The 24,842-nt window shown below is 53.5% G+C and overlaps 1 protein-coding gene across 7 annotated transcripts in view; it reads left to right on the forward strand.

Moving 5' to 3' along the window:
• The window catches only part of SPECC1L (sperm antigen with calponin homology and coiled-coil domains 1 like), a 121,416-nt gene extending 99,541 nt beyond the window's left edge, over positions 1 to 21,875 (forward strand). For all 7 annotated transcript variants that reach the window (XM_033837287.2, XM_033837288.2, XM_033837292.2 and 4 more), the window contains 3 exons: positions 18,172 to 18,288; positions 18,826 to 18,885; positions 20,304 to 21,875. In XM_033837287.2, the coding sequence (XP_033693178.1) occupies positions 18,172 to 18,288; positions 18,826 to 18,885; positions 20,304 to 20,393 (267 nt within the window). In that variant the 3' untranslated portion in view covers positions 20,394 to 21,875. The remainder of the gene's footprint in view (positions 1 to 18,171; positions 18,289 to 18,825; positions 18,886 to 20,303) is intronic.
• Positions 21,876 to 24,842: the final 2,967 nt, after the last annotated feature.

A 24,842-nucleotide genomic window follows, 5' to 3' on the forward strand; every position in this document is an offset into this window, starting at 1 on the left:
AGTATTTTAATTAATTTATTTATTTAGTTGCACTGGGTCTTAGTTGTGGTGGGCAGGCTCCTTAGTTGCAGCTCACAGTCTCCTTAGTTGTGGCATGCGATCTCTTAGTTGTGCATGCATGTGGGGTCTAGTTCCCTGACCAGGGATCGAACCCAGGCCCCCTGCATTGGGAGCGTGGAGTCTTATCCACTGCACCACCAGGGAAGTCCCTCAATTGTCTTTAATTATTTTCTGATTTTCCTTGTGACTTCTTTGATCTTCCAGTTGTTTAAGGTGATTTATTTTTTAAAAAGTAGTAAACCAACCCTGTATTCCTGGGATAGACTCCACTTGGTTATGATGTATTATCCTTTTTCTGTCTTGTTAATTTGTTAAAAATTTGTTTAGAATTTTTGCATCTATGTTTATGAGGATATTGGTCTGCAGTTTTCTTTATGTCTTTAGCAGGATTTGGTATCAGGGTAATGTTGACCTCACGGAATGAGTTGGTAAGAAGTCTCTCTTCTTTATTTTTCTGGAAAAGTTTATGTACAATTGGTATTATTTCCTACTGAAATATTTGGTAGAATTCCCCAGTGAAGCCACCTGGGTCTGGGGTTTTCTTCGTGGGAAAGTTTTTAATGACAAATCCAATTTCTTTAGTAACTCTAGGGTTACTCAGGTTATCTGTTTCTTCTTGAGTGAGCTTTGGTTGGTTGAGTCTTTCAAGGACTCTGTCCATTTCATCTGAGTTGTTGAATTTATTGCCATAAAGTTGATCATAATTTTCGCTTATTATCTTTTAGATATTTGTAGAATCTGAAGTGTTGTCTCTGCTCTGACCTCTGATATTGCAGTTTGTATATTCTCTCTTGTTTCCTGATTAATTTAGCTAAAGGTTTATCAAATTTACCTTCTTGGGCTTCCCTGGTGGCGCAGTGGTTGGGAGTCCGCCTGCCAATGCAGGGGACATGGGTTCATGCCCCGGTCCGGGAGGATCCCGCATGCCATGGGGCGGCTGGGCCCGTGAGCCGTGGCCGCTGGGCCTGCGCGTCCGGGCCCTGTGCTCCGCAGTGGGAGGGGCCACAGCAGTAAGAGGCCCGCGTACCGCAAAAAAAAAAAAAAAAAAAAAGGACAAAAATTTACCTTCTCAATGAACCAGTTTTTTATTTTATTTAGGTATTTATTTTTGGCTGCATTGGGTCTTCATTGCTGCACACAGGCTTTCTCTAGTTGTGGCGAGCAGGGGCTACTCTTTGTTGCGGTGTGCAGGCTTCTCATTGTGGCGGCTTCTCTTGTTGCAGAGCACGTGCTCTAGGCACGCAGTCTCAGTAGTTGTGGCACATGGGCTCAGTAGTTGTGGCTCGCAGACTCTAGAGCACAGGCTCAGTAGCTGTGGTGCACAGGCTTAGTTGCTCCGCAGCATGTCGGATCTTTCCAGACTAGGGCTTGAACCCATGTCCCCCGCTCTGGCAGGCAGATTCTTAACCACTGCACCACCAGAGAAGTCCCTAATTTTATTTATTTTCTGTATTGTTTTTGTTTTTCTGTTTCATTGATCTGTACTCTGGTCTTTTTATTTTCTTTCTTCTGCTTACCTTGGGTTTTATTTGCCTTCTTTAGTTTCTTAAGGTAGAAGTTGTCTTGATTTGAAGGTTTTTTTCTGCTATAGATGCTTATTGCTAGAAATTTCCACCAAAGTACTTACTACTTTAGTGGTATCCCACAAACTTTGATATATGGTATATTCTTTTTCATTCAGTTCAAAATACTTAGTAATTTAATTTCCCTTTTGATTTCTTCTTTGACCCATGGGTTATATAGGAGTATGTTATTTAGTTTCCAAACACTTAAGGATTTTCCAGAGATCTTTCTATTATTGATTTCTGACTTCAATCCATTGTGGTCAGAGAACGTACTCTCTGTAACTTGAATCTCTTTTAAATTTTTCGAGACTCATTTTGTGGCCCAGAACATGGTATATAGTTTTTAAAAATACTCTTCTGCTGTTATTGGAAAAAATGTTCAGTTAGAGCCTGTTGGTTGAGAGTGTTGTCAACATGTTCTGTATCTTCAGCTACTTTGTGTCCTTGCTCTGTCAGCTGTTGAGTGAGGGGTATTGGAATGTCTTGACTTGAAGTTGTGGATTTTCTGTCTCCTTGCAGTGCTAATAGTTTCTGCTTTGTGTATTTTGAAACTGTTATTAGGTACATAAATGTTAAGGATGAGAAATTGACCTCTGTCATTATGAAATGACCTTCTTTATCCCCGATAATATTCTTTGCTCTGAAGTCTCCTTTGTTTGATACACCCACTCTGGCTTTATTTTGTTTACAAAATATTATTATTTTGATTACAGTTTAGCATGGTGTATATTTTTCTAGTGTGTTTCTGATAGGTAGCATATAGCTGAGTATTACCATATTGCTATTTTTTAAGTTATTTTCCTAACGGTTACTCTAGGGATTACAATGTACATCTTACCAGAGTTTACTTAAGGTTTTTCTGACTTAATTTGGTAAAATATAGCTCCAATGTAGCCCCATTTCCTCGCTCTTCCTTTGTGCTGTGATTGTCAATATATGTTAGATTTGTGTTATAAACCCAATAGTACAGTGTTATAATTATTCCTTTATACAATGCTATTTTTTAAAAAACCTAAAAGAAGAACAGTAATGAGGGCAGCTTCTGGTGAGAGAGCCACAGACTTTCTGTTCTTACCGGAAGTTTTAGTCCCTTTTCATGAATAATGCTTCTTAATTTATTTCCTTTGATTGATTTCCAGAGTCCTGAAATGATTATTTTTGACCAGTTTGTCCAGTTTCATGTTTTTTTTAGGAGAGGATTTGTCGGCCTCTGCTCCACCACAGCTGGAAGTCTCCTAGCGTGCTTCCTTTTGGGATTCTTCTTTATTTCCTGACCCTTTTTCAGTAAGCAGCAACAAATTCTCCCAGAATTGTGTGTCCCTGTGGGTTGAAGAGAGTAGAGTGAGAATGAATGGCCAGATTAAAATAGCTTGGTCCTTCCCAGCTCCTTTGAAATAGTAGACGGTCTGTAGAAAGTAGGAGAAAGGAAGTTCCCTCCTTGGGCCATGTGCCGTGTCCACGGGGAGCGTGCTGGTGTCTGCCTATAAGGCCGGGCGCTGGTGCTGCACCCTCCCCAGGCCACTGCTTGGAAGCTGTAAAGGCAGCTTTCACCCCCCGGGAGAGATTGGCCCCAGAGACCCAGGTTCCTTTTGATGCTTCTTGGTCACTGCATGCTGGGAGGGGCCGGGGAAGAGAGCAGCTCCTCTACATACAACCCCTCCTCCCCTGGTCTGTCTGAGGGTGCGGATGGAACGTTACTGCTGTGGATACTCCCCTCCCTTTTTAAGGAGGTCTTCAGTCTCTCTCAGGAAGACGCTACAAGTGCCACTTTCCCCATCCTCCCTTCTCTCTCTCCCCTTCCACCCTCCTAGCATCCTCTCTTTGTGATTGGAGTTAGTGCTCAGGTGGGGGAGGGCAGAACGGGAAGGTTAGGAAAGCTAGGGGCTCTGCCAGTGGATAGGGTACAGTTGAACAAACGCGTTCAGGATCCCTGAAGCTCAGAGCAAAGCTTAGAGTTGGTTTGATTTCCTCTGCTGTATCTGGAGTCTCAGGCCACAGGGACGGCTTCCCAGAGTTAAAAATAAAAAAGGTGCAGGCAGCAGATAAGGGTTTTGATCTGAATCAGATCTAGGTTGGAAGTCTAAATTTTTTTGTTTTACATTGTCACTTTGCATGGAAACTAAATTCCCATACAGAAAGATCTTATTGTTTGTAAATATCACTGCGTTCCAGGGGTTTAAAATACTTGAACAAAGGGAAAAAGAATGGCCAGATTTGTGGTCCCACCCGTTCTTTATGTGGACTTGCATACACTCACAGGTTCTTTCCAGTGAAGCGATTAAAGCTGCTAGTCTAATTGTCCTCTGACCTGATGACACGCCGTCTCCATCCAGAAAGCTTGCAGCAGCTGAGCAAGGTCCCTTGCCCACCAGGCGCCCCTGGGAGCAGAGCGCGCGCGGCTTGGGCTGTGCTCCGCACAGCAGTCACAGTGGAGTGAGAGGACTGCTTCCTGTTTTTAGGGATTCCTCTTAGTGCCAAACATAGCAGCTGGGAAACAAAGTTTTCCCAGAATCACGATGTACTTCTTGTGTTCTGTTTAAACATGATTTGACAGCAACTGTTAACCTCTATTTCCAGAAATGTCAGGGCTATAATTTTTAAATTAATTGCTTAGTAACATTGAGATAAATTAGTTTGATCATTGTTTTAGTGTGAGGTAGGTAACACTACTGAGTCAGGTTTCCCCCTGTGACACCAGTTAGGTTTTCCTACGCAGGTGAGAGGGTGTGCAAATCGCACACGGCGCTGGTTCTTAAACACTGATTCTCGTCTTTCTGATTGGGAGCGTCTTTCAGAGCCACATTCGGGGTCCATACATTCAGGAAGATGTTCAGTAGAGCTGACCTTCCAGCTGCCGGGCGGAGCCATGGTCAGTACACAGAAGCAGCAGACTCTCAGATATGCCTGCTGTGACCTCACCAACAGGATGGGCTTGTGCAAGTGCAGAGGTGGGAGGGGTCCACGGAGTTTCCACAGTTTCCGCGGAGTCACAGACTCCGTGACTCGGGGTCCTGCTCCTCTGCCCTTTCTTCTTCCCGTGTAACTCCCATGAGGACACAGAGAAGCCTGCTGTGTGTGGTCGACGGTTTGGTCACCAGCGCTCTTAGTTAGCCTTAAGATACTTGTCTCAGGAGTGCATTTGCTTAGATAAAGTTTGAAGTGCTTCATCGGAATCAGCATCCAAAATTCCATCCTCAGAAGTTGGAGAAAGTCAGACATGAGACGGCCCTTAGAAATCGTGAAGATGGGGCTTCCATTCCATAGGGAGGAAGCTGCAAGCCAGCGGGGTGCTTGCAGCCTGAGCTCTCGCTGCAGGGTCTCCTGACACCCAGCCCCAGACTCTTCCTACCAAGCTGTCCTGCTTCCCCAGCAGTGCCCCAGACTCCAGTAAGTTTCCAGTAAGTAGGTCTTTTTATTTTATGAGTAATGCTAAGAAATAGAAGATAAATCAGGAAAGTAACATTTTCAAGAGCTGCTTAATTATTTTGCTAAAAGCAGAATCACTAAATTGTCTGGGTCACGTAATCTTTATGTATCATCTCTGGTAGGATGCATAGTCCTTACTCGCTTACATCGTGAGAAGCCTTTTTTTTCTTTTTGTGCTTCATTGACTTTGGATGGGGTGCCAGCATAACGATGTGAAGTCCACAGAGGAGTTGAGATTTGACGGGTTAATTTCATTACGTACTTGATGCTCTGGGTTTTCACAAATGAGTTTAGCCTGAGGTCATTCGGGAAATTTAGGGTACCTCTTCATTTGTAGAAGCAGATTATTTGAGAAGATGCTCCATTGCTGCCTCATGGTACACATATAACTATGGAAAGGGTAATTAACCATTAGATTCTGTAGGGCAGAGGAAAGAGAACCTGGTTTCCTTTCCAGTTGGGCTCTTCAGACCCAGGAGAAAGTAGGCTGGTCTGTAATCTCCTGCCTTGTAACAGGCACCACGCCAAGAGTGGGTGACTTACAGTAAGCATGGCGTTGACTTGGCTCATACAGGTACGGTGGATAGGGCACAGTAGGCGCAGTTCACCTCTGCTCCATCGCAGGCTCCCGCCCTCACGCCTCTGGTGGTTGAGACTTTCACTGGGTCTGTGACCGGAAACCTCCATGCAGCCTCTCCCTGTGGCCAGGGCTTCCTCACAGCGTGCTGGCCGCGATCCAAGAGCAAATGTCCCAAGAGAGGGACAGGTAACGGCCCCTCGCCTTTCATGACCTGGGGGCAGAGGCCTGCCTGGCTCCAGGGGAGGGAAGTAGACCCCACCTCCTGATGGGCAGTGAGGCTGTGAAGAGGATGCAGGGGAGAAATACCATCAGGCTGTTTCTCAAGAGTCCAGGCTGCCACAGAGATGGCTTTGTCTTATTTAAGGAAGTAGAGACGCTAATAATGTGACATGAACCTGGCAGAACCTGGTAATGATTTTTAAAAACACTGGCTCACAGGTGAGAGGCAGCCTGGGTGGAGCAGTGACAGTTGGTGAAGAGGTGAAGGATTCCTGCTGTGCAAGCAGAGGTGCCCTGGGGTTCACTGGAGCCCACCCTGGGTGTCCAGCAGACAGCACCTCCCGTAAGTCGCTGGCCTGGGGCAGGTTCTGCCATGGTTTAACCCTGCACTGCATTCAGTTATAAAACTCCAAAACAGGGCTTCCCTGGTGGCGCAGTCGTTGAGAGTCCGCCTGCCGATGCAGGGGACACGGGTTCGTGCCCCGGTCCGGGAAGATCCCACATGCCACGGAGCGGCTGGGCCCCGTGAGCCACGGCTGCTGAGCCTGTGCTCCGCAACGGGAGAGGCCACAACAGTGAGAGGCCCGCGTACCGCAAAAACAAAAACTCCAAAACACCAGGAATAAGAGGAAAAGATTAAAAACTGAGAGAGCCTGTGTAGTACCTAAATCTGAATGTGTTTGTGGCTTTGGGATGCCCTTTTTTTTTAAACAAATGTATTGAGGTAGAATTGACATATGTTATTACTACATATATTTTTTCTTCCAGTTTTATTGAGGTAGAATTGACATACAGCACTGTATAGATTTAAGTTGTAGAGCATAATGATTTTTTTTTTTTCCTGCGGTACGCGGGCCTCTCACTGTTGTGGTCTCTCCCGTTGCGGAGCACAGGCTCCAGACGTGCAGGCTCAGCGGCCATGGCTCACGGGCCCAGCCGCTCCGCGGCATGTGGGATCTTCCTGGACCGGGGATCAAACGCATGTCCCCTGCATCGGCAGGCGGACTCAACCACTACGCCACCAGGGAAGCCTGAGCATAATGATTTGACTTACATACATCATGAAACGATGACCACAATAAATTTAGTGAACATCCATCATCTTGTATAGATAAAAAGAAAAATATTTTTGTGTTGAGAACTCTTAGGACTCACTCTCTCAACTTTCATGTTTAACATACGGCAATATTAATTCTATTTATCATGTTTATGTTGCATCCCTAGTATTTATTTATCTTGAAACTGGAAGTTTGTACCCTCCAATTCCCCCTCCCCCACCCTTACCTCTGGTGACCACAGATCTGATCTGCTTTTTTGTGTGTTTGTGTGTTCGTTCATTTTTGAAGTCTGGTAGCCCCACAGCACTGTGATGCATAACACAGTGGTTTGGAGTTTCTGTGCAGTACAAAATGAACACTACTGCTGCACAGATCTACATTTTACAACCTGATGAAACACACCTGTGAAACCGTCCCCATGTGAGATGAGCATCTCCACCTCCTCGGAAGCCTCTTCAGGCACCTTTGCATGCCGGTCGTCCTGCCCCACCCCCGCCACTGTCCCTAGGCAACCACTCATCTGCTGTCCCTGCAGGGTTTGCATTTTTTCTAATTTTGTATAAATGGAATCATAGTGTGTGCAATTTGGGGAGGGGTCTGGCTTCTCTCACTGAGCATAATTATTTTGAGATTCATTTATATTGTTGTATATATCAATAATTCATTTCCTTTTATTCCTGAAGAGTAGTCCGTTTTATGAATATGTCATAATTTGTTATCCATTTGGCTGTTGGTGGACATTTGTCTGGTTCCAGTTGTTGCTTGTTGTGAGGAAAGCTCCCGTGAACATTTGGTGCAGGCGTTTGTAGAGGCATCTGAAAGTGGTTGGCTGGATCATGCAGTCAGTATAGGTTTAACTCTTTAAAAAGCTGCCAGATTGTCTTCCCAAGTGGCTGCACCCCCTCCGCTCCCCCACGTGCACAAGGGCCCTCATTCCTTCCTGTCCTGGCCGTGACTGGGCACGGTTGGCCTCTGTCCTCTTGTAGGTGTATGGTTTTGGTTTTGGTTTAGTTCACAGGTGCCTGTGAACTAATGGTGTTGGGTGTCTTTCCATGTGCTTGTTTGTGATACATTCATGTACCTTCTTGGTGAAGTGTCCATCACAAGGTCATTGAATACAAGGAGGGATGTAATGCCATCTAGAGCATGACCTTTGCCCTCAAGGAACTTCCAACATTATTTTTGAAACATAATATTTCCAGGCCTTTTAAAATTATGCCTTTTCCTAGGCGTCAGACCGCCTTTTGTATGACTCAGATTTGTGATCACAAGCGTGCACTACTGTGCCACGAAGGCTCCAGGTGTGAGCGACCATCAGACTTCTACTGACACCGTCTCCCTCCTCATGGCCCTCAACTCTCTCTCTCTCTGACTGCATCTAACATGTTTTATACCAAGAAAACAACTTGTATGCAAAAGAAAACCAGAAAAGTAAGGAGCCGGGAGTTCAGGAGCCCAGCGCTACGCACAGGGCCCCAGCAGGACGGACAAGGGGGAGTCACGCTCCACCACAGGGTCCAGAGAGAAGCGTTTTCCCACTTCCCTCTGCTTGTTGCCCTCAAGGGCAGGTAAGTAAACCATCGAGCTGGGGCTTTGGAGAGAAGTACAAGAGGGTGGTGCCACAGCTGTCTGTGTTCCCTATTTTAGATGTTTTGCCATTTTCCCTCTGCCAGAACGGTACCTGGTAGGTGTAGAAACAAATCCACTGACAGATTTGAAAGCAGCAGTTCCTGCTGGAGGCAGTGAAGTGAGTTCTTCATGAGGTGAGCGTGCTGTGTTGAGCGGCTCTGTCCTGGGATCATTTCCTCCCCTCACGGCCCCTTCACGTGCGGGCTGCCTGGCCCCTGGGCGTCCTGGTGTCCTGGGTCAGACAGACGTGTTCCCTGCGATTTCAGAAACGGGAAGACTTGTTCGTGGTCCTCCCAGGCTAGGCTCTCCTTCTGTCTCAGCGCCTCCGAAGGTGTTCTGAGGGCTGGGAGGGTGGCTGTGCGGCCCCATGAGCATCCTCCCTGCCGGGGTCCCAGCAGGGCTGTGTCCACGCCTTTGCTCTGATGGATTAATACTGTGCTGCAGTCTCTGTGTGGTAGTTTCCTTTTCTGCATGAATTATATTTTTCAAGTGTAAGGTGTTTGAACGAGTCTAGGTGCACTCTGTGTCTGTCCTTTATGCTTTATAAAGTGTTGTCTTACTTTCAGCAGCCCTCATGTTTAGAAGCTGAAACTTTTTTTTTAAAGCCCATTGCTACACTGAAGCTTTCAGATCCTCAGGCCTTTTTTCCTGGATTTTCTGTCCCTCCCTTCAGACTGCTCTTAAGCCAGCTCTGGAGCAGCCTCTGCGGAGGGCCTTGCGAGCAGCCCAGGGTTCTGCTCGGTGCTTGGTGGAGAACAGCCGCTTGCGGAGCTGCAGCCTGAGCGGAAAACCGTTGCTTGGTGCTGTTCGGGCCATAGGTGCTGTGGTCCCACGACAGAGACGGGCCGCTCACGGAGCCGTCAGTTTTCATGTCCGGCCCAAATAGGGGTCCCCAGGGGCTGGGTGTTGACTAGAGGAGAGGGACTCGGACCCAGCGGGGCCTCCCTGGCCTGCGCCCGTCTGTGTCACGGAAGGCGGTCAGCACTGCCTCAGGAGGCCGGATGAGGGGCCGAGCGAGACCTGCGAGCGCTAGCCGGCACTTTATTAAATCCTCGTAATTGGGTCTTTTCCCCATTTTGTGTATGAGAAAGTTGAGACTCCTCCAAGTTAAACTGTGTGCCCACAGCCCTGTAGCTTGTAAGGAGTGGCCCCAGGTCCCTGGGACCCTAAACCCACGATGCCTCCTACTCTGCAGAAAGGGAGCCTTCAGCTCGGTAGAAGGCATCAACTGAGACATAAGCCAGGGGAGAGTGAGCCTTGAGAGCTGCCCCAGGAGCTCCAGCTAGACTGAGGGCCCTTCCTCGGAGAAGGCATTTGAACAGCGGCTCCCACGAGTCAGAGCTGCTCATGCTGGGCAGCCCTCAAGGCTGCAGCACCCAGAGTGCACTGCATCCATGTTTCAGAGCCTGAGTACAAGAGTGGTGACCTCTGTCCCAAGAATACCCTGAAAGAGGCCGTCCTGGGAAGTTCAGGAGTGCTCCTTCTCCTCCTCAAACACTTCCCTGGGCTGCTGGGGCTGGGACCAGCCACCCTTCTCCCTCTATGCCCACGCCCCCTGGAGCACACACAGGAAAGGTACAGCTGGGAGTACTGTGTCTCCTTCGGTTGAAATTGCATTTTAGTGAGTAATAACCCTGTCAGAGCTAGACGCAGTCTAGAAAAGAGTTAGTTCCTACGCTGCTAATAAAACTGCTCAGACTTGCCCCGTGCTCGTGACTTAACTGACCTCACCAGGGACTCTTGCCAACCATCCCTGCCTGGTGGCTGTTTCCTGAATTTTCAGACAGCAGACCTCATGGGTCCTGTGTGCTCCAACACAAAAAGTTTCCTTTGGGAGGGGTTTATGGGAAATATGGGGACATCAATCCGGTCCCTTAGGGTGACATGAAGTGTCCCCTCAAAATAGGTTCATTTGACTAAAAAGAGTTATTACAGCACATTAAGCCTGTGGCGCATGGTTCTACGCTGGACTCTGTGGAGCTTCAGCGTAGTTAGAGCTGCTTCCTGGATGTGTGCTCGCACCCTGAGCACATCAGGCAGCGTCACTGCAGGTCAGTGCGGCCCCTTCCCTCCAGGGCACTGGACAGCCATCCCCAGGATGGGCGGTGGGTCAGGTCCCTTTTGAGTTGGCAGAGTGCTTGGTGTATCCTGGTGGTAAAGGAAGCAGACTGATACCCTGCTTCTACCTTTAACTGTTTGTTTTTAAGAAATTAAAAAATTTTAGAGCAGGGCCAGGGCCATAGTAAATTCCCATAAAATGCACTCGTGAGTCATTGCCTGTGAGCCATAACTTCTTCAGTAAACACTTATGGGTAAGTTAGTTGCTTTTGAGGCCTACCTGGTGTACAGACTTACTGAGCATAAGCTACTTCTGAACATCAGACAATTTTTTAAATTGTAGTAAAATACACATAATATAAAACGTACCATCTTAGCCATTTTTACGTCTACAGTTGAGTGGCATTAAGTACATTCGCATTGTTGTGTGTCCGTCAGCACCTTCTAGTTCCAGAACTTCTCATCTGGAACTGTTTCCCGGCCCCAGCCCCTGACAGCCACACATCTGCTTTCTGTCTCTGGATTTCACTATTTTGGGTGTTTCATATAAATGGAGTCATGTAATCTGTGGGCTTTGTGTCTCACTTTCACTCAGCGTAACGTTTCCAGATTCATCCACTTTGTACCATGTATCGTTCCTTTCTGTGGCTCGAAAACGCCCCATCGTGGGGATGCTCCCCGTTTTGTTTATCCATTTTCCGGTTGGTAGACGTTTGTGTTGCTTTCACCTTTGGACTTCTGTGCTGCTGTGGACACTCGTGTGGGGGATTTGTGTCCACGCCATCTTCAGGTCTTCTTGGTTTGTCCCCAAGGAGTGGCCTCACTGGGGTGCATAGTGATTCTACGTGTAAGTGACCAGGAATCGTCACATTGCTCCGCAGCAACTGCGCTGTCTTACGTTCCCAGCAGCAAGTACAGGGCCTCTGGTTTCTCCACATCCTCACCAGCATCTGTTGTTTCCAGTTTTCCATGTACTGTGCATCCTGGCGGCCTGAGGTGGTGGCTCAGCCTCGTTCTGATTTGCAATTCCCTGGTGACCAACAGCCTTGAGCATCTTCTCTTGTGCTGCTGGCCATTGTGCATCGACTTTGGAGAAATGTCTGTTCAGATCCTCTGCCCATTTTCATATTTGGGCCTTTGGGTTTGTCTGTCATTGTCTGTCTGTCTGTCTGTCATTGAGTTGTAGGTTTGTTTGGTTTTCATGGAAATTTTCAAATACACACTAAAGCTGTGAGAATAGTAAAAGGACACTCAGTACACCGCCCAGGCCCGGGTGGTCAGCGCACAGTCCTTGCTCTCCCACCCCTGCCTGGTGATTCCGAAGCAGGTCCCAGCCATTTCATGTCACCACATATTTGGACAGAGGTCAGACTTCCCAATTGAATCATGGTCAGTTTTACCGTTGATTTGCTTGACTTAAGATCCAAATAAGGTTCACACATTGCATTTGGATAATATGCCTCTTTTAAGTCTGTTTTAATCTTAAAACTCCCATCCCTCTTTTTGTTTCCTTTCAGTTTGTCTTTGGAAGGAATTGGACTGTGTCCTGTGGAGCGTTAGCATTTTAGGTTTGGTGTTGACAGCCCTGCAGTGCTGTCCCTGATATAAACTGGTAGTTGATTCGAGGCTGGATCTGATTCCAGCTCAGATTTCCGGCAGAAGCCCCTCAGGTGGAGTTGTGTCCGTCCGACCAGGTAGAGGGGAGGGAGGCCGGCTCGCTACCGCTGCTGATTGCGGTCGCCCAACAGTGCTGGTCTCACTCCATCTGTCCCAGGAATTCCTCTTTTCAGACAGGCTCCTCCATCGGCTGTTTGGTTGCCTTATGTCGAGTCTGGTCAGGAAGGTTCCGTCCAGTGCTTGATCCTGGCCTGGTTCCCCAGCGCACAGGGTCCTGAGCGAGGTCCAGCTGGCCCGGCCAGGCCTCATGCTGGAATGTCCCGTCCATGTTTCCAGCTGCCTTTGGTCGTCGGGTCGGTGGTCCTGCCTCCTGGCTGCACACTCAGGGCATCTGGGGAACTTTACGGAGAATGGTGCCCAGACCGGCCGGATCAGCCTCTCCGGCGGATGGCTGAGAGGTGTCACCTTGAAAAGGTTTTGCCCGTGATTCTGAGGCCTTTATTGGAACCCCTTCCCCCACAGGGCACAAGATGCAGGCCTGTCTCCGGGGTCGCTGGCCCCCTGGGCTGCCTGCCCTGGCGGCTTTCCTTCCTTCCTCCCACTTTACACACGTCCCGACATGGACATTGTGACGAGCGGGCCTCAGACTCCCCAGACCCCTGCCACCTCCCCGCTCCTCTCCTCTCCCCTCCCCTGACCTGGAGCAGAGCCTGGCTCAACTTCAAACAGGAGACAGCATGGAGGCCCCAGGCAGCACCTCAGATGTGCAGCCAGCGCAGGCACCCCAGCACCAGCAGGCTGCTGCGTGTTCCTCCCAGGGCCTCTGGGGCCTCCCGCTAACAGTAGCTCCCGGAGTGCTAAAACCCGCCTCCTGGTGGCTTTTCCCTCTCTTCTAGGCACTGCACCCCCCACCCTCCTCACCCAGATTCCCTAACACCCTCCAAACCCTGTCCCTCGGCCCAGGGCTGAGGCCTCGAGGCCCCGTGGACAGGGTTTGTCTGTGGCTCTGTCCTGCCTCCCAAAGGCAGGCGGTGTACTCGGTCATGGTCACGGTCACGGGGGGATCCCACCACGGCGGCTGAGACGGCGGAGGAAGTGCTGCCATGAGTGTTGCAGAGATTAATCATGGGTTTTGGCCCTTTGCCTTGTGCCCCCAAAATGGCATTTCCTTAAATAGATCAGAACCTTAACAACTGTGTGGTATTTGGGGTGCATTTTATGGCCCTTAATTAAACTTCAGACACATTAAAACATTTTAAGATGTTTTATGACCTATTCTTAATCTTTTTTTGTGGCCATTTGTGTAACTTCTTGGCTCTCAGACTCCAGCCCTCAACCCTCGATGCACAGAGGTGGGACTCACCTGCTGCCACAGGTGGGGGCAGGCCGCATCTAAGGGCGCAGGAGCGGGGAGGGCACATGTCCCAGCTCGGGGAGCTGCCCGCCAAGGGCAGCGGGGGCCAGGGGAGTCTGAGCTCTGGTGAGATGAAGAGGGCAGCTGAGGGCCCTGCACACAGGCCACAGCCATCTGCCTACAGATCACCGTCGGCCCTTCCTGGATGGAAGGAAAATGGGGTGAAGCACCTCATTTGAGTCTGTGCTCAAAGCTTTTTTTTAATATAAATTTATTTATTTATTTATTTTTTTGGCTGCGTTGGGTCTTTGTTGCTGTGCACGGGCTTTCTCTAGTTGCGGCGAGAGGGGGCTACTCTTTGTTGCAGTGAGCAGGCTTCTCGTTGTGGTGGCTTCTCTTTATTGTGGAGCACAGATCCTAGGCACATGGGCTCAGTAGTTGTGGCTCGTGGGCTCTAGAGCACAGGCTCAGTAGTTGTGGCGCACAGGCTTAGTTGCTCCGCGGCATGTGGGATCTTTATGGACCAGGGCTCGAACCCGTGTCCCCTACGTTGGGAGGTGGATTCTTAACCACTGCGCCACCAGGGAAGTCCCTCAAGGCTTTTTTGAACTCCCGTAACCCTCTTGTTTTTGTCCAAACTTATACTTATCTTGTGCAGTAGGAGAGCCCTGAAGACACCTGAAAGCTAAATGCGAAATCTGAATTCATTAATTAGCAACTTGTATTATAATTACTATGTGTCTCTATTTTAAAAGAAAACTGTTTCATTCTTAGAGAGCTTGGCATTGCCTGTGAATAGTGCGAAGAAAGTCCTCCCGTTAGTGTGCATGTTCCCCTCAAAAAGCACCATTTTTGGCTCTATGAGTATTATTTTTTGTAAAGGGGTCAGCTGGCCACCTGCAGAGCTGCGGTGTCAGGGCCCGTAGGGCGGAAGGTCCTTGACCCTGCAGCTGCTTCAGAGAGAAACGCACTGGAAGACGGGTCTCATAGTCAAGGACCTTCCTCTTCACTGGAAGTACCACTTTCTGAAAACAGAAATTCCATTTCTGGACAACTTTGTGAAGGAAATACGTGACGAAGTCTGTGTGTGAGAGCTGCGAGGCTGTGCAGATGACGTGCCCTGTGCTGTGGTTTGTGGGACTCCTCTGGCGACCTGCTCGCTGGGACCAGTGGCACCCTGAGTGCTGCCTTGTTCAGCGGGCTTTCTGGCAGCACTGATGCTGTTGACCCCTCCCAGTTCTGACGCTTCTTCCTTTGGCTTCTGGTTTGTCCCGCCTGTCGGGCCTTCCCCTGTGTCCCGTTGAAGGCGGTTCTCCTCTGCCTGGCCCTTATACTGAGGGGCTTGGTCTGAGGCCTCCCTCCTGCGCACTGTCCGCTCCGGCCACCGCCGGTGCCCCCCCTACACTGCGTCCCCAGCTGCAGACCCTCGTGTCAGCACCAGGCACCTCCCTGGGTGCCACAGGCGTAATTGTCGGGAGTACCTCCCCGCAGTGAGCCGTGCGTCACTGGAGGACCCTGCTGTCCAGTTCTGCCGGCACAGACTGCGGGCTCTCTCCTTCCTCACGGCCAGTCAGTCCCCAAGTCCAGTTTGCTTTTCTCCGGAGCCTCTGTAGCCCTCACTTCCCCTCCCTGCTCGCCACCCTGTTGTCCCCTGCTCCCAGCTCAGCCCCAGACGACTCATACCCAGGCCCCTGCCTGCAGGCCTGAGGGTGTCTCGCTGGGGGTCAGCACTCTGGCTCCCTCCAAGGCCAAGGTCTCCTGCACCACCCTGGAGGGCTGCGGCTCTGGTGTCCTCACAGGCCTGCAGAGACGGTCCGTGCACGTCCCTGTGGCATTTGAGTTGCTTTGCGATGAGCGGTCATAGCGTCACCATCCCTCCGGCCTTGGGTGTTGAATGATTTTATGAGAGCTTGTTATCTGCGCTCTTTTTCAGGAAACCGGGTGGGGTGGGGCCCGGGTCCCCGGCCCACTGCTCACCTCGGGGGCCTGGAGCTCCCTGTGGTCCCTGCTTGGGCACAGCCGGTAGTGGGAGGGGGTGGCTCCCGTGGGAACGGCCATTCCTCTGGCAATTTCATACAGTTTTTGTACCTTGCCGCGCATTTATTTCTTTCTGTGGATCCTGTCCTTTTATTAATACGCTGTGACAGCCGTGGGGCCCAGAGCACAGACAGGAGGCTGGGAACGTCCCAGCTTCCCTGTGCTTTTCAGCTTTGGAGACAGCCTTGCTGTCTCCATGCTTTTCTGTGTTCTGTCTGTGTTATTTCATAGTATCAATAGTTTGATTTTTCAGCCCCGAACATGAAAAACACTGAAGTAGATGGTGAGATGGGAGCAGAGGGTGCAGGCCTCCCCACCTCCCCGCCCACCCCTGTGTCAGGGCCTGTCTGCTTCTCCAGCGTCTTTGGATGGGCCGGGGCCACACTGGTCGGGCCCCCTCCATCTCGCAGGGGGCAGGGCAGTGGTCTGGGTTTCGGTTGTTTTGATTTAGAAATTGGTCGTCGTTGCCCTGGGGCCCCAGGCCCGCTGTCTCCTCGGGGTGCCTCATTCACGAGGTGCTGCTCTGACTGCGGGGTCCAGGCTGGGGGTCTGGTCTGTTTGGAGGAAGCTGGATGGCCGGGTTCCCACAGCTGGGAGCTGGGGCACAGCTGCTTTCTCTGGTGCTGGGGCCTTTGCCTCAGGCCGGTGAGGCCAGGCACGTAGGCTCCGCCACATCAGGCCTAGCGGCAGGAAGTAGAGATTTGTTTTCCTCCAGGCGTGCATGTGACCCACGGGCAGGGGTCGGAGCCTCTGGCTGCTGTAAGCTACACTCAGCCCCGTGCAGAGCTGGGACACGTTGTGAAGAAGCTCATTCCCTGCTGCCCATGCGATGGCGACCAGTGTCCTGGCTCTTTTGTCAGGGCGTTTGGCCCTGACGACTGGGAGGAATAATCCCACAGGAATCATCTGTGACCTGAGCCTCATGGAAAAACGCTTCTGGGGTTTATGAGAATTAAAGTGAGACACGGCCCGGAGGATGCTGGGGACCAGGGCTCCCAGCCCTGTCCTCCCACCCACCAGCCCCACACCTTGGACAGGTGACTTCCTTCCCTGGTCCTAGCTTAGTCCCAGGTGGGGCTGAAGCGCCCCTGCTGGCTGCTTCCTGAGATCCCGATGACATCAAAGGGACAGGTTGGCCATGGCCATAACTGTGGTTGTTGCGGAGCAGAGGCCTGTGAGGGCAGCCAGCCTGTCGGGGCAGTGTCTTCATGGTCACAAGTGTGGGGACCAGTGAGGCAGGGGCTGCCCAGGCCTCATCTTAGGGGGGCAGTGATGTCACTGAGTGGCTGGCACTGCCCTTAGATGGCCGCGTCAGATGGCCCACGGCCACCACACCTTACCACCGCCTTTCCCTGGGGCTGTCAGCAGATTTGCGCCCCTTTGCACCTTAACCTGATCACTTTCCTCACCACAGTTTATGGACAAGTCCTCCAGGCCGGATTGGCGGCCACTGAAGGAGTGACCTCTGGGATCACTGCCCCCAGAGCTGCTGCCCTTCAGAGGGTCATGGTTGAGCAGTCCCCAGAGGGCAGCGTCCTGGGTGCCTGCAGTCAGGGCTGGACGCTTCCTTTTGGTGACAGAGTTTGTTTCCACACTACCTGCTGCTTTTGTCAGGAGAGCCCCACCCTCCCCACCCGCCCTTTGTCCCTGGGCCCTACTTGGTGTCAGGACCTAACGGTTTGTAAGGGGGTCGGGCCTGTAAGGGGGTCGGGCCGGCAGACTTTGTAGAACACTCCCTACAGAGGTGAATAGCGTTGTTGTTCTTTGGCCGCTGCTCCCGGGGAGTGAGGACTGCCGCCTCGAGCACAGTCACCCAGGAAGCGGACTCATGCATTTGAAGGCTGCATGAAACAGTAGTAAGACATGAAGCAGGAGGTGCTGGGGGTTGGGGTGCTCTCTTTTTCAGTTTGTGGCATTTTCATAAAGCGTGTGAATTTCCAAATTTCATTGTGGAGTTTCAGCTTCAAAAGGGTTCTTGCAAATAAAGGTAAAGACTACTTTCTAGCTGAATTGCTTTATCATATAATAAAATACTCTGAATGACGTGTTTCTTCTGTAGTTGTGAACAATTTAATTTGAATATGGAGTAGGTGCCCCTTCAAAGAGTCGAGGTGGTTCTCGGAGATGCACTGTGGGAGCCCCACGCACCCCCCCACCCCCCACCCCCCGGTCATTGGCGCCGAGTGCAGGCTGGTGGCTGGTCCTCAGAGTGCAGGGGTTGTGATGTCCTGTAAATGATGGGGAGGAGGCTGGACCACAGCTCTTCCTAACAGCGCTGCTGCTCCCCGGTGCCCCGGAGGCGGAGCCCCTGGCCCCCAGGGCTGTGTCCTCTCAGGCCAGGGTTTGGGTGGCTCAAATTTCTGCTGCTGTGGTTGCAGCGATCTGGTGTGCAGGGTGGGGGCCGGTCACGGGCACCAGCTGGTCCTGGGCTCGGCCCCCAGCCCCCCATCCTGCCGTGCTTCCTGCAGAAGCTCAGCCTGCTGGGCCTGGGGGCCTCCGCCCCCCTCGGCCATCTCCTGAGAAGCCCGTAGTGTGTGTTGCTCACATGTTTTCTTTCTTTTCCTGCAGAATATCGACATCACCAACTTTAGCAGCAGCTGGAACGACGGGCTGGCCTTCTGTGCTCTCCTGCACACGTACCTGCCCGCCCACATTCCCTACCAGGAGCTCAACAGTCAGGATAAGGTGAGGCCATGGAGGGCAGGCGGCGAGGGGAGAGAGCCCTCCGTGGCGGTGCGGGGGGGCAAGCTGCTGGCTCCTCGCACACCCCGGTGGCCTCTCTGGGAACGACATTGAGGGTCAGGGCTTCTTGAGGAGAGTGGTCTGGGCAGCGTCACCCACGCCAGGCCACCTTCCCCACGTCCAGCCACGACCGGCTCACGGTGCAGCCCTGCCCAGACAGGCACTGGGAGAGGACCCAGGCCCAAGCCCTCTAGTGTGCACCCCCATTGGCCCCTCCTGCCCTTCAGATGACCTTTGAAACCCCCCACGGGGAGGAAACAATTTCACAGGTGTTGCTTATTAGCTTTGGGGGTGCTGGGCAGCTCAGAGCTGATGTGTGAAAAGTGACCCTCCTGTGCGGAGAGGAAAGAACAAGTGTGTGGGTGTCACTCCGCAGCTTGTCACCAGAGGGGCGGGGCGTCGGGTATGGGTGTGGACCGGGCTGGTCAGGCTGCCCTCCCCGGCCCTGCTCATGCACCTGTCACACGGTTTCTTTTCCAGCGGAGGAATTTCACCCTGGCCTTCCAGGCTGCCGAGAGTGTCGGCATCAAGTCCACACTGGTGAGCCCCCGTCCCCTGAGGAGAGACCCCTGGGAGGCCTGGTGACCAGGAGGCTTCTGGGTGGGGACTGGGGCCCCGGCGGGCCCTGCACCAGCCGCAAGGACATCCTGCGGGTGGGGTGCAGATGGTCCCCTGCCCGGCACTCTTTATGCCTCCCGTCAAGTGTCCCAAGGAAGCGCCCTGAGTGGGGGGTGGTCACGTTTCGCTGTCAAAAGCACATTCCAGCAGATCTGCCTCGGGTGTCAAAGTAGAGGCAGGGGAGGGCAGGGCAAGGCCCCAGAGCGCTTCTCAAGGGCGGGAAGAGAGGCGGAGGAGCCCTGGGGTCAGGGCTGTGCTCTGGGCTACAGTAGCTCAGGACAGACGTGTTTCCGTGGGGGCTCCTGCCTCGTCACCAAGTCTGACTTCCAGGGAGAAAATACCTCGTCCAAATGCAAAGCCAGAGACTTCCACACCCAGAGATGCTGATGAAATTAACATGACAGGGGTGTTGCACAGCTCGGGGGTCCACAGAGTGAAGGACCCCACAGGGCCAGGTCAGGAACCCCCAGTGCCACCTCCCACCCTGAGGGTACCCATCACCCTGCCTGTGACAGCCGATAGCTTTGAAGACATATTTGCACTCATCTTTACCCTGCAGGAGTGTTTGTGTAGAGTTCCATAAATATGTCTTCTGAGTTCACAGAAATACGTGTTTCTGAGTGGCTTCTATTCAATCATATATATAGAGAGAGAGAAATTACAGTTGAAATATTTCTCATTACCTGGATGTTTTACACCATGTGTAAATGCTGATATATAAGCAGGCAGTTCCCCAGCCTAAAAACTTTCCATTGAGATTCTTACACTGAACATACATGTGTTCTTTCTCCCCATCCCATTGACTCTGGTCCTCATTTGTGTCTCGCACCCATGGGACCCCTGGGAGCAGTGCCCTGCAAGGACAGCGGGTCTTTCTTGGGGGCCTCCCGGGCACGTCTCAGAGCCCAGGGTCCCCCGCCCGCTTCCCAGCAGCATCAGCTGATGTCTCCCCAACCACGGGGGCCACACAGGACACAGAGAACTGTGGCTTCCAGGGCTTCAGGGGGTCGCCCACCGTGGGGCAGGCAGTGCCTGGTGGGAAGGACACTCAGAGGTGACGCCGGAGGGGTTAGCGAGGAGAGGCAGGTGGGGAGGACGGCCCAACTCCCCCTCCCCCAGAGGAGACCAGCCCCTTCCAGCCTTGAGGGGCAGCCCTGGGCAGGGCGGGAGGCTTGGACATGGCCTACGCCCCGGGCGAGGAGTTTCCTGGGTACTAGGCTGCTGACCTGTGCAGTGAGACTCGGACAAAAGTCCCATGAGGGAGGCCCCCACCCCCAGAGCCCTTGGTGCTGTGGCTGGGAGGCAACCCGGGCTCTAACTAGCCTCTTCTCCTCTGTCAGGACATTAACGAGATGGTCGGGACCGAGCGGCCGGACTGGCAGAACGTGATGCTCTACGTGACGGCCATCTACAAGTACTTTGAGACCTGAGCACCTGAGGCCCCACGGTCACCCCGAACGCAGCTCCCTACACTCTGCCCCTGGCCGCCCCGCAGCGTGTGAGCCCCGCCCCCGGCGGGCAGGGGACTCGGCCTGTGTGGCCTGCGCTTGGGCCAGGCTCTTCCACCTGGCCTCCGCGGCCAGGGCCCCGCGCACACGCTGACCTGCTGGAGAGATTGGGGAACCATTAGCACTGGGGTGGGAGGAAAGGCTCACTCACGGTCCAACCTAGGGAAGGGGATTCGTGTGCGGGCAGCTCCCTAGGTTGTGAAAGCTTCCTGCAGCACCTCAACTGCTCGCCCCTGAGAACCGGGGCGGGGTGGGGGGAATGGGTACCTTATAGGCCCCTGTTCCCCTCCTGTGTGACAGGGCATCCTCGCCGGCGATACGGACCGTGCCCCCCGCCCTCAAGCTCTGCCAATCTCCAGCTCCAGGGGCTCGGAAACCCAGCACCAACCTCAGGGTTCCAGACAAAGGAATCTTTCCTAAGGAGTTCTCTTTTTTTCTTATGAGCAATACTGGGGGGAAATGGCTTTTGTTTTCTTAGTACCAAAGTTAAATTGTTTTGGTAAGTGTAGCGATAAAACACAAAATCTGGACATAAGGTGATGAAAGCCAGAACCAACGTCGCAAGAAACAGGAGGAAAAGCTGAACAAGTCAAGGGGCCCAGATGGTGCGATTTCAGTCCCTGAGTCGCTCGGAAGTGACCCTCCTGGCTGGGGTGGAAGAAAGTGCCTTAGCTCTGCAGGGGAGGCTGCCGCCGCCATCCAGACGACAACCCTCAGCAGCCCTTCTTGGGAACGGGGAGCCGCTGTTGGTTCAAACAGTTTCGAGACCTGCACTTCCAGAACACAAATAAGCAGGAGGAAGAGCAGCCATTGCCCCACAGAATGCAAGGCGGGGGCTTGGGGAGGCCGCCCAGCCAGCCTGGGGGCTGCGGCTCCATGCGTGAGCAGGAGGTTCAAGACCAGGGGTCGGACGAGTCAACAACCCAGGGCAGAGGGCGGCTGTGAGACGGGCTGTACATGCAGCCCGCTGGCCCAGGTCACCGGCTGCCACCCCCTGGGAGGCTCCTGGTGAAACGCCTGTTTTCAGCTGCAGAGCAGCGCCCAGCCCAGAGCACACAGGAGACCCCTCCTCCCTGACAGGCTCTGTCCTCGCATCTGCTGCCCTGCTGGGCACCTGTGCTGTCAGCTGAGTGACTGTCAGGGGAGAGTTGTTGCTTTTCAGTGTCTCTCCACTTGGTTCTTCTCTCATCTGCCCTTATGGTGGCCTGTGTGCCTGATCTGTGGCCACATTTTTGCCTATTTATTATGTGAGGCGGCTGTTTTGGCCAATGGAGACTTTCCTGGGTCTGCAGTTCACACCGCTGTCCCTGGCGGCTCCTGCTGCAGGGCCTGTGGGGGGGGTGTTGCTGGTGTCCTCTGGAGGAGCGTGGCCACTGCTGATGGGCTGGTGTTGCCCGGCCTCAGCTCCCGGGGTTGGTGACGGGGCAGAGGGGGCTGCAGGGAGGGCTTCCTGGGTGCCCAGCTGCCTCTCTGACAACAGGCTGTGTGGCCAAGCCGCCCACGATTTCCACATGGATCCACGGCTGAGAAGGTTCCAGAAGCAAGACATTTCGCTTTTCCTGGTAGGATCCTTGTACTGTTGGCTTTAAGGGGTGACCCTGGACGGTCCTGTGTTCCTAGAAGTGGTGCTGTGAGGTGCTTTGGGTCCAGTGGCAGTTGCTGCGAAGTCTCCAGGAGGACATCCTGCCTCCTCCCTTTAAGCACAAGCTTTACTGCAAAAGGACCAGTGTTGGTTTTCTCTCGACCACAAGCTTCTGCTGACTGATGATACTGTTAAGTTTTTGTTCTATTAAATGTTCTTGAATGTCCTAAAATTGTCGTGACACATCAGGCTTGGGCTTTTCTGGGTCGCTGTGAACAGGACCCTCGCCACCTCCGGGGACGGGCTGTGGCAGGGAGGGCACCTGAGCCCACAGGCCAGGAGATGTCGCCGGGGGCCTGAGTGGGGTGGGGCAGGGGAGGCTTTGGCCATCTGCCTGCATCTGGGGTAGGATGGCCCAGGTGAGCCATGCGGCCTGGGCGGCCTTGTGACCGCGGAGGTTCTGTAACGGGCATCAGGCCCCAGAAGCACCGCCTGAGCTGCCCCCACACCCCCCACCTGTGGCCCAGACATGTGCTGCTCTGGGTTGGGGAGGGTGCCTTGAGGTTTTCTGGGTTTTTTTAGAAATGTGTCTTCTTGGAGATAATTTTGAGAATGTATAAAATTATAGAGAAAAAAATCAATAATTATACCATTCGCAGGCACCCAACCAATCAAGCCTTTCTTCCTGGGCATCTTGTGTGGAATGACAGTGACTCCACAGAGCACAGCCGGGAACAGCACTGCACCTCGTCACGTTGCACATGACACAGGTCACGTGCAGAGGCCGTGGCATCCCCTCCTGTTCACACTGGCAGACCTGGGCGCCCCTCCCAGGCCTGCGACCCCCCTCCCCAGGGTCAGGGTTTCATATGGTAACTGATTCGCTCCCTGGGAGGCCCAGAGCCGCCAGCTGAGTGGAGGTGTGTATGTCAGAGCGGTGGCCCGGCTTCTCCCCACTCAGCAGCTGTGTGGCCAGGGTTACGTGGCCGGGGCCGAAGACGCTGAGCTCCCTCCCTTGGCTGCTGCAGGGAGGTCGTCCAGCCAAGGCCACAGGCTCTGAGACACGGGCCTGTGGGCCCTGCATGTGGCGGCAGGAGTGGGGGACCCCACCCGGGACCCTGGGCAGTGGGGGAAGCTCTGCTGTCTTAGCTGCTGCCCCACAGGGTGGGGTCCCTCCCCAGAACACTCCTGCCTGCTGTGCCAGCTGCCTCAGTAGCAGACCGACTCCATCTCCAGAGCCTCTCCGGCGCGGCTGGGCAGACTGGGGAGCGTCCTCTTGGGCTTGGGGAGGCCTGGCTTCCCTCCCACGGCACAGCACTCCTGCGGCCCAGGGTTGGCCAGGTTTTGTCTAAGGTGGTCCCTTAGGGGGGGACAGGGACAGACATCAGGGCTCTGGTGCCTGCAGGTCCCGTGCTGTGTCGGGGTGAGGGGCGGGTTCTCGTCAGGCCCCAGGTTGCTGGGAAAGTGCTGGCCAGAGTGCCAGCCCCAGCAGGCCAGGACTTCGCTGGGCTGCCCTGGTCATTGGTGCAGGAGGCAGCATGGGTGCACAGAGGACAGGGCTCCACGCTCCCTGGGCTCAACCCGCTCCCTTGGCGGGGAGCACTTGGGAGAGCAGGCTGGGTGTGCAGGAAGGGCCAGGACCTGGGGGACTTGTGGAGAAGGGCAGAGGGTGACTGGACATGGCCTGCAGTCTGTGCCACCCCAGCTGTGCCAGGCCCAGGGCAAGGGCAGGCCCCAGGAGCCCTTGGATGGTGATGTCTGCATTATTGGGGGGGGCGGGGATCCAGGGTTCCAAGGAGGGAGACACAACAAGGTCTGGAATCTTAGGTGGCAGAACCAGAAGGGCTGGGTAGGAGTACGGGGTGGACCATTACCAGCAGCTGTCAGGGAGGAAGCAGGGACACCCAGGTCTGCCACCAACACCTGTGAGGGGCTGGGGCTCTTCCCACCTCTGCAATGTGGTCACCCCAGGAAGGGTCCCCCTTGGACCGTGCTCCCAGGCTCTCTGTGAAGTGGGGCGGGAGGTACCCGGGGAGGTCTGAGGCAGGGGTCCTGGGAGAGTGGCGAGGGGTGGCTTTCATGTTCAGGCAGTTGCTGCTGTGTGGGTGCCTGGGGCCCTGGCTTAGGGCCATTCTTAGGTTTGTGAGTGACAAGCCTCGCATGCCAGGGGCTGTCCCTGCCACCATTGTCCAGGACAAGGCCCCACTCCCATCTGGGCCTCAGTTTCCATATCCAAGGGATGCACCCAGGTCAGCTCAGAGGCACAGGGCTCCCAGCAGGGTTGCCATGTGACGCCAGAAGTCATCGTGGGCTGAAGCATCCTCCCAGGACTGGGCTGGAGGATGGGGTGGTCCTGCAGCTGCTTGGCTACGGGCGGCTGGAGAGCTTCCTCATGTGATTCTGCTTTTTTGGGGCCTTAGTCTGAGTATAAACTGGAGTCCCGTGAGGTCCCCCCACTTCCTCAATCCCAGAACCCCAGGAAGTGTGTGGTGCCTGCTCCTTCAGAGGAGAAGTTGGTGAGCACCTCAGGGTGGCCTGGTGGTTCCCGGGGACACTGGCCCCGGCACCCACTGGGTGCTTCATCCTGGGGCTGGCCGCCTTTCTCTGGCCCAGCTGGCCCCAGAGCAAACAATCGGGCCAGAGGCCACCCAGGTGCATCCTGGATAGGAACAAAGAGCCCGCGGGAGTAGGTTGGGGGTGGGAGTCTGAGAACGGAATTCTGGAGCGGGAGAGCCCAGCTGGCCCCCTGCCTCGCCTGCCGAGCCGGGCCTTGAGGGAAGGAAGGGTGG

The sequence above is a fragment of the Tursiops truncatus genome, chromosome 13 (genome assembly GCF_011762595.2).
Source record: "Tursiops truncatus isolate mTurTru1 chromosome 13, mTurTru1.mat.Y, whole genome shotgun sequence".
NCBI lineage: Eukaryota > Metazoa > Chordata > Mammalia > Artiodactyla > Delphinidae > Tursiops > Tursiops truncatus.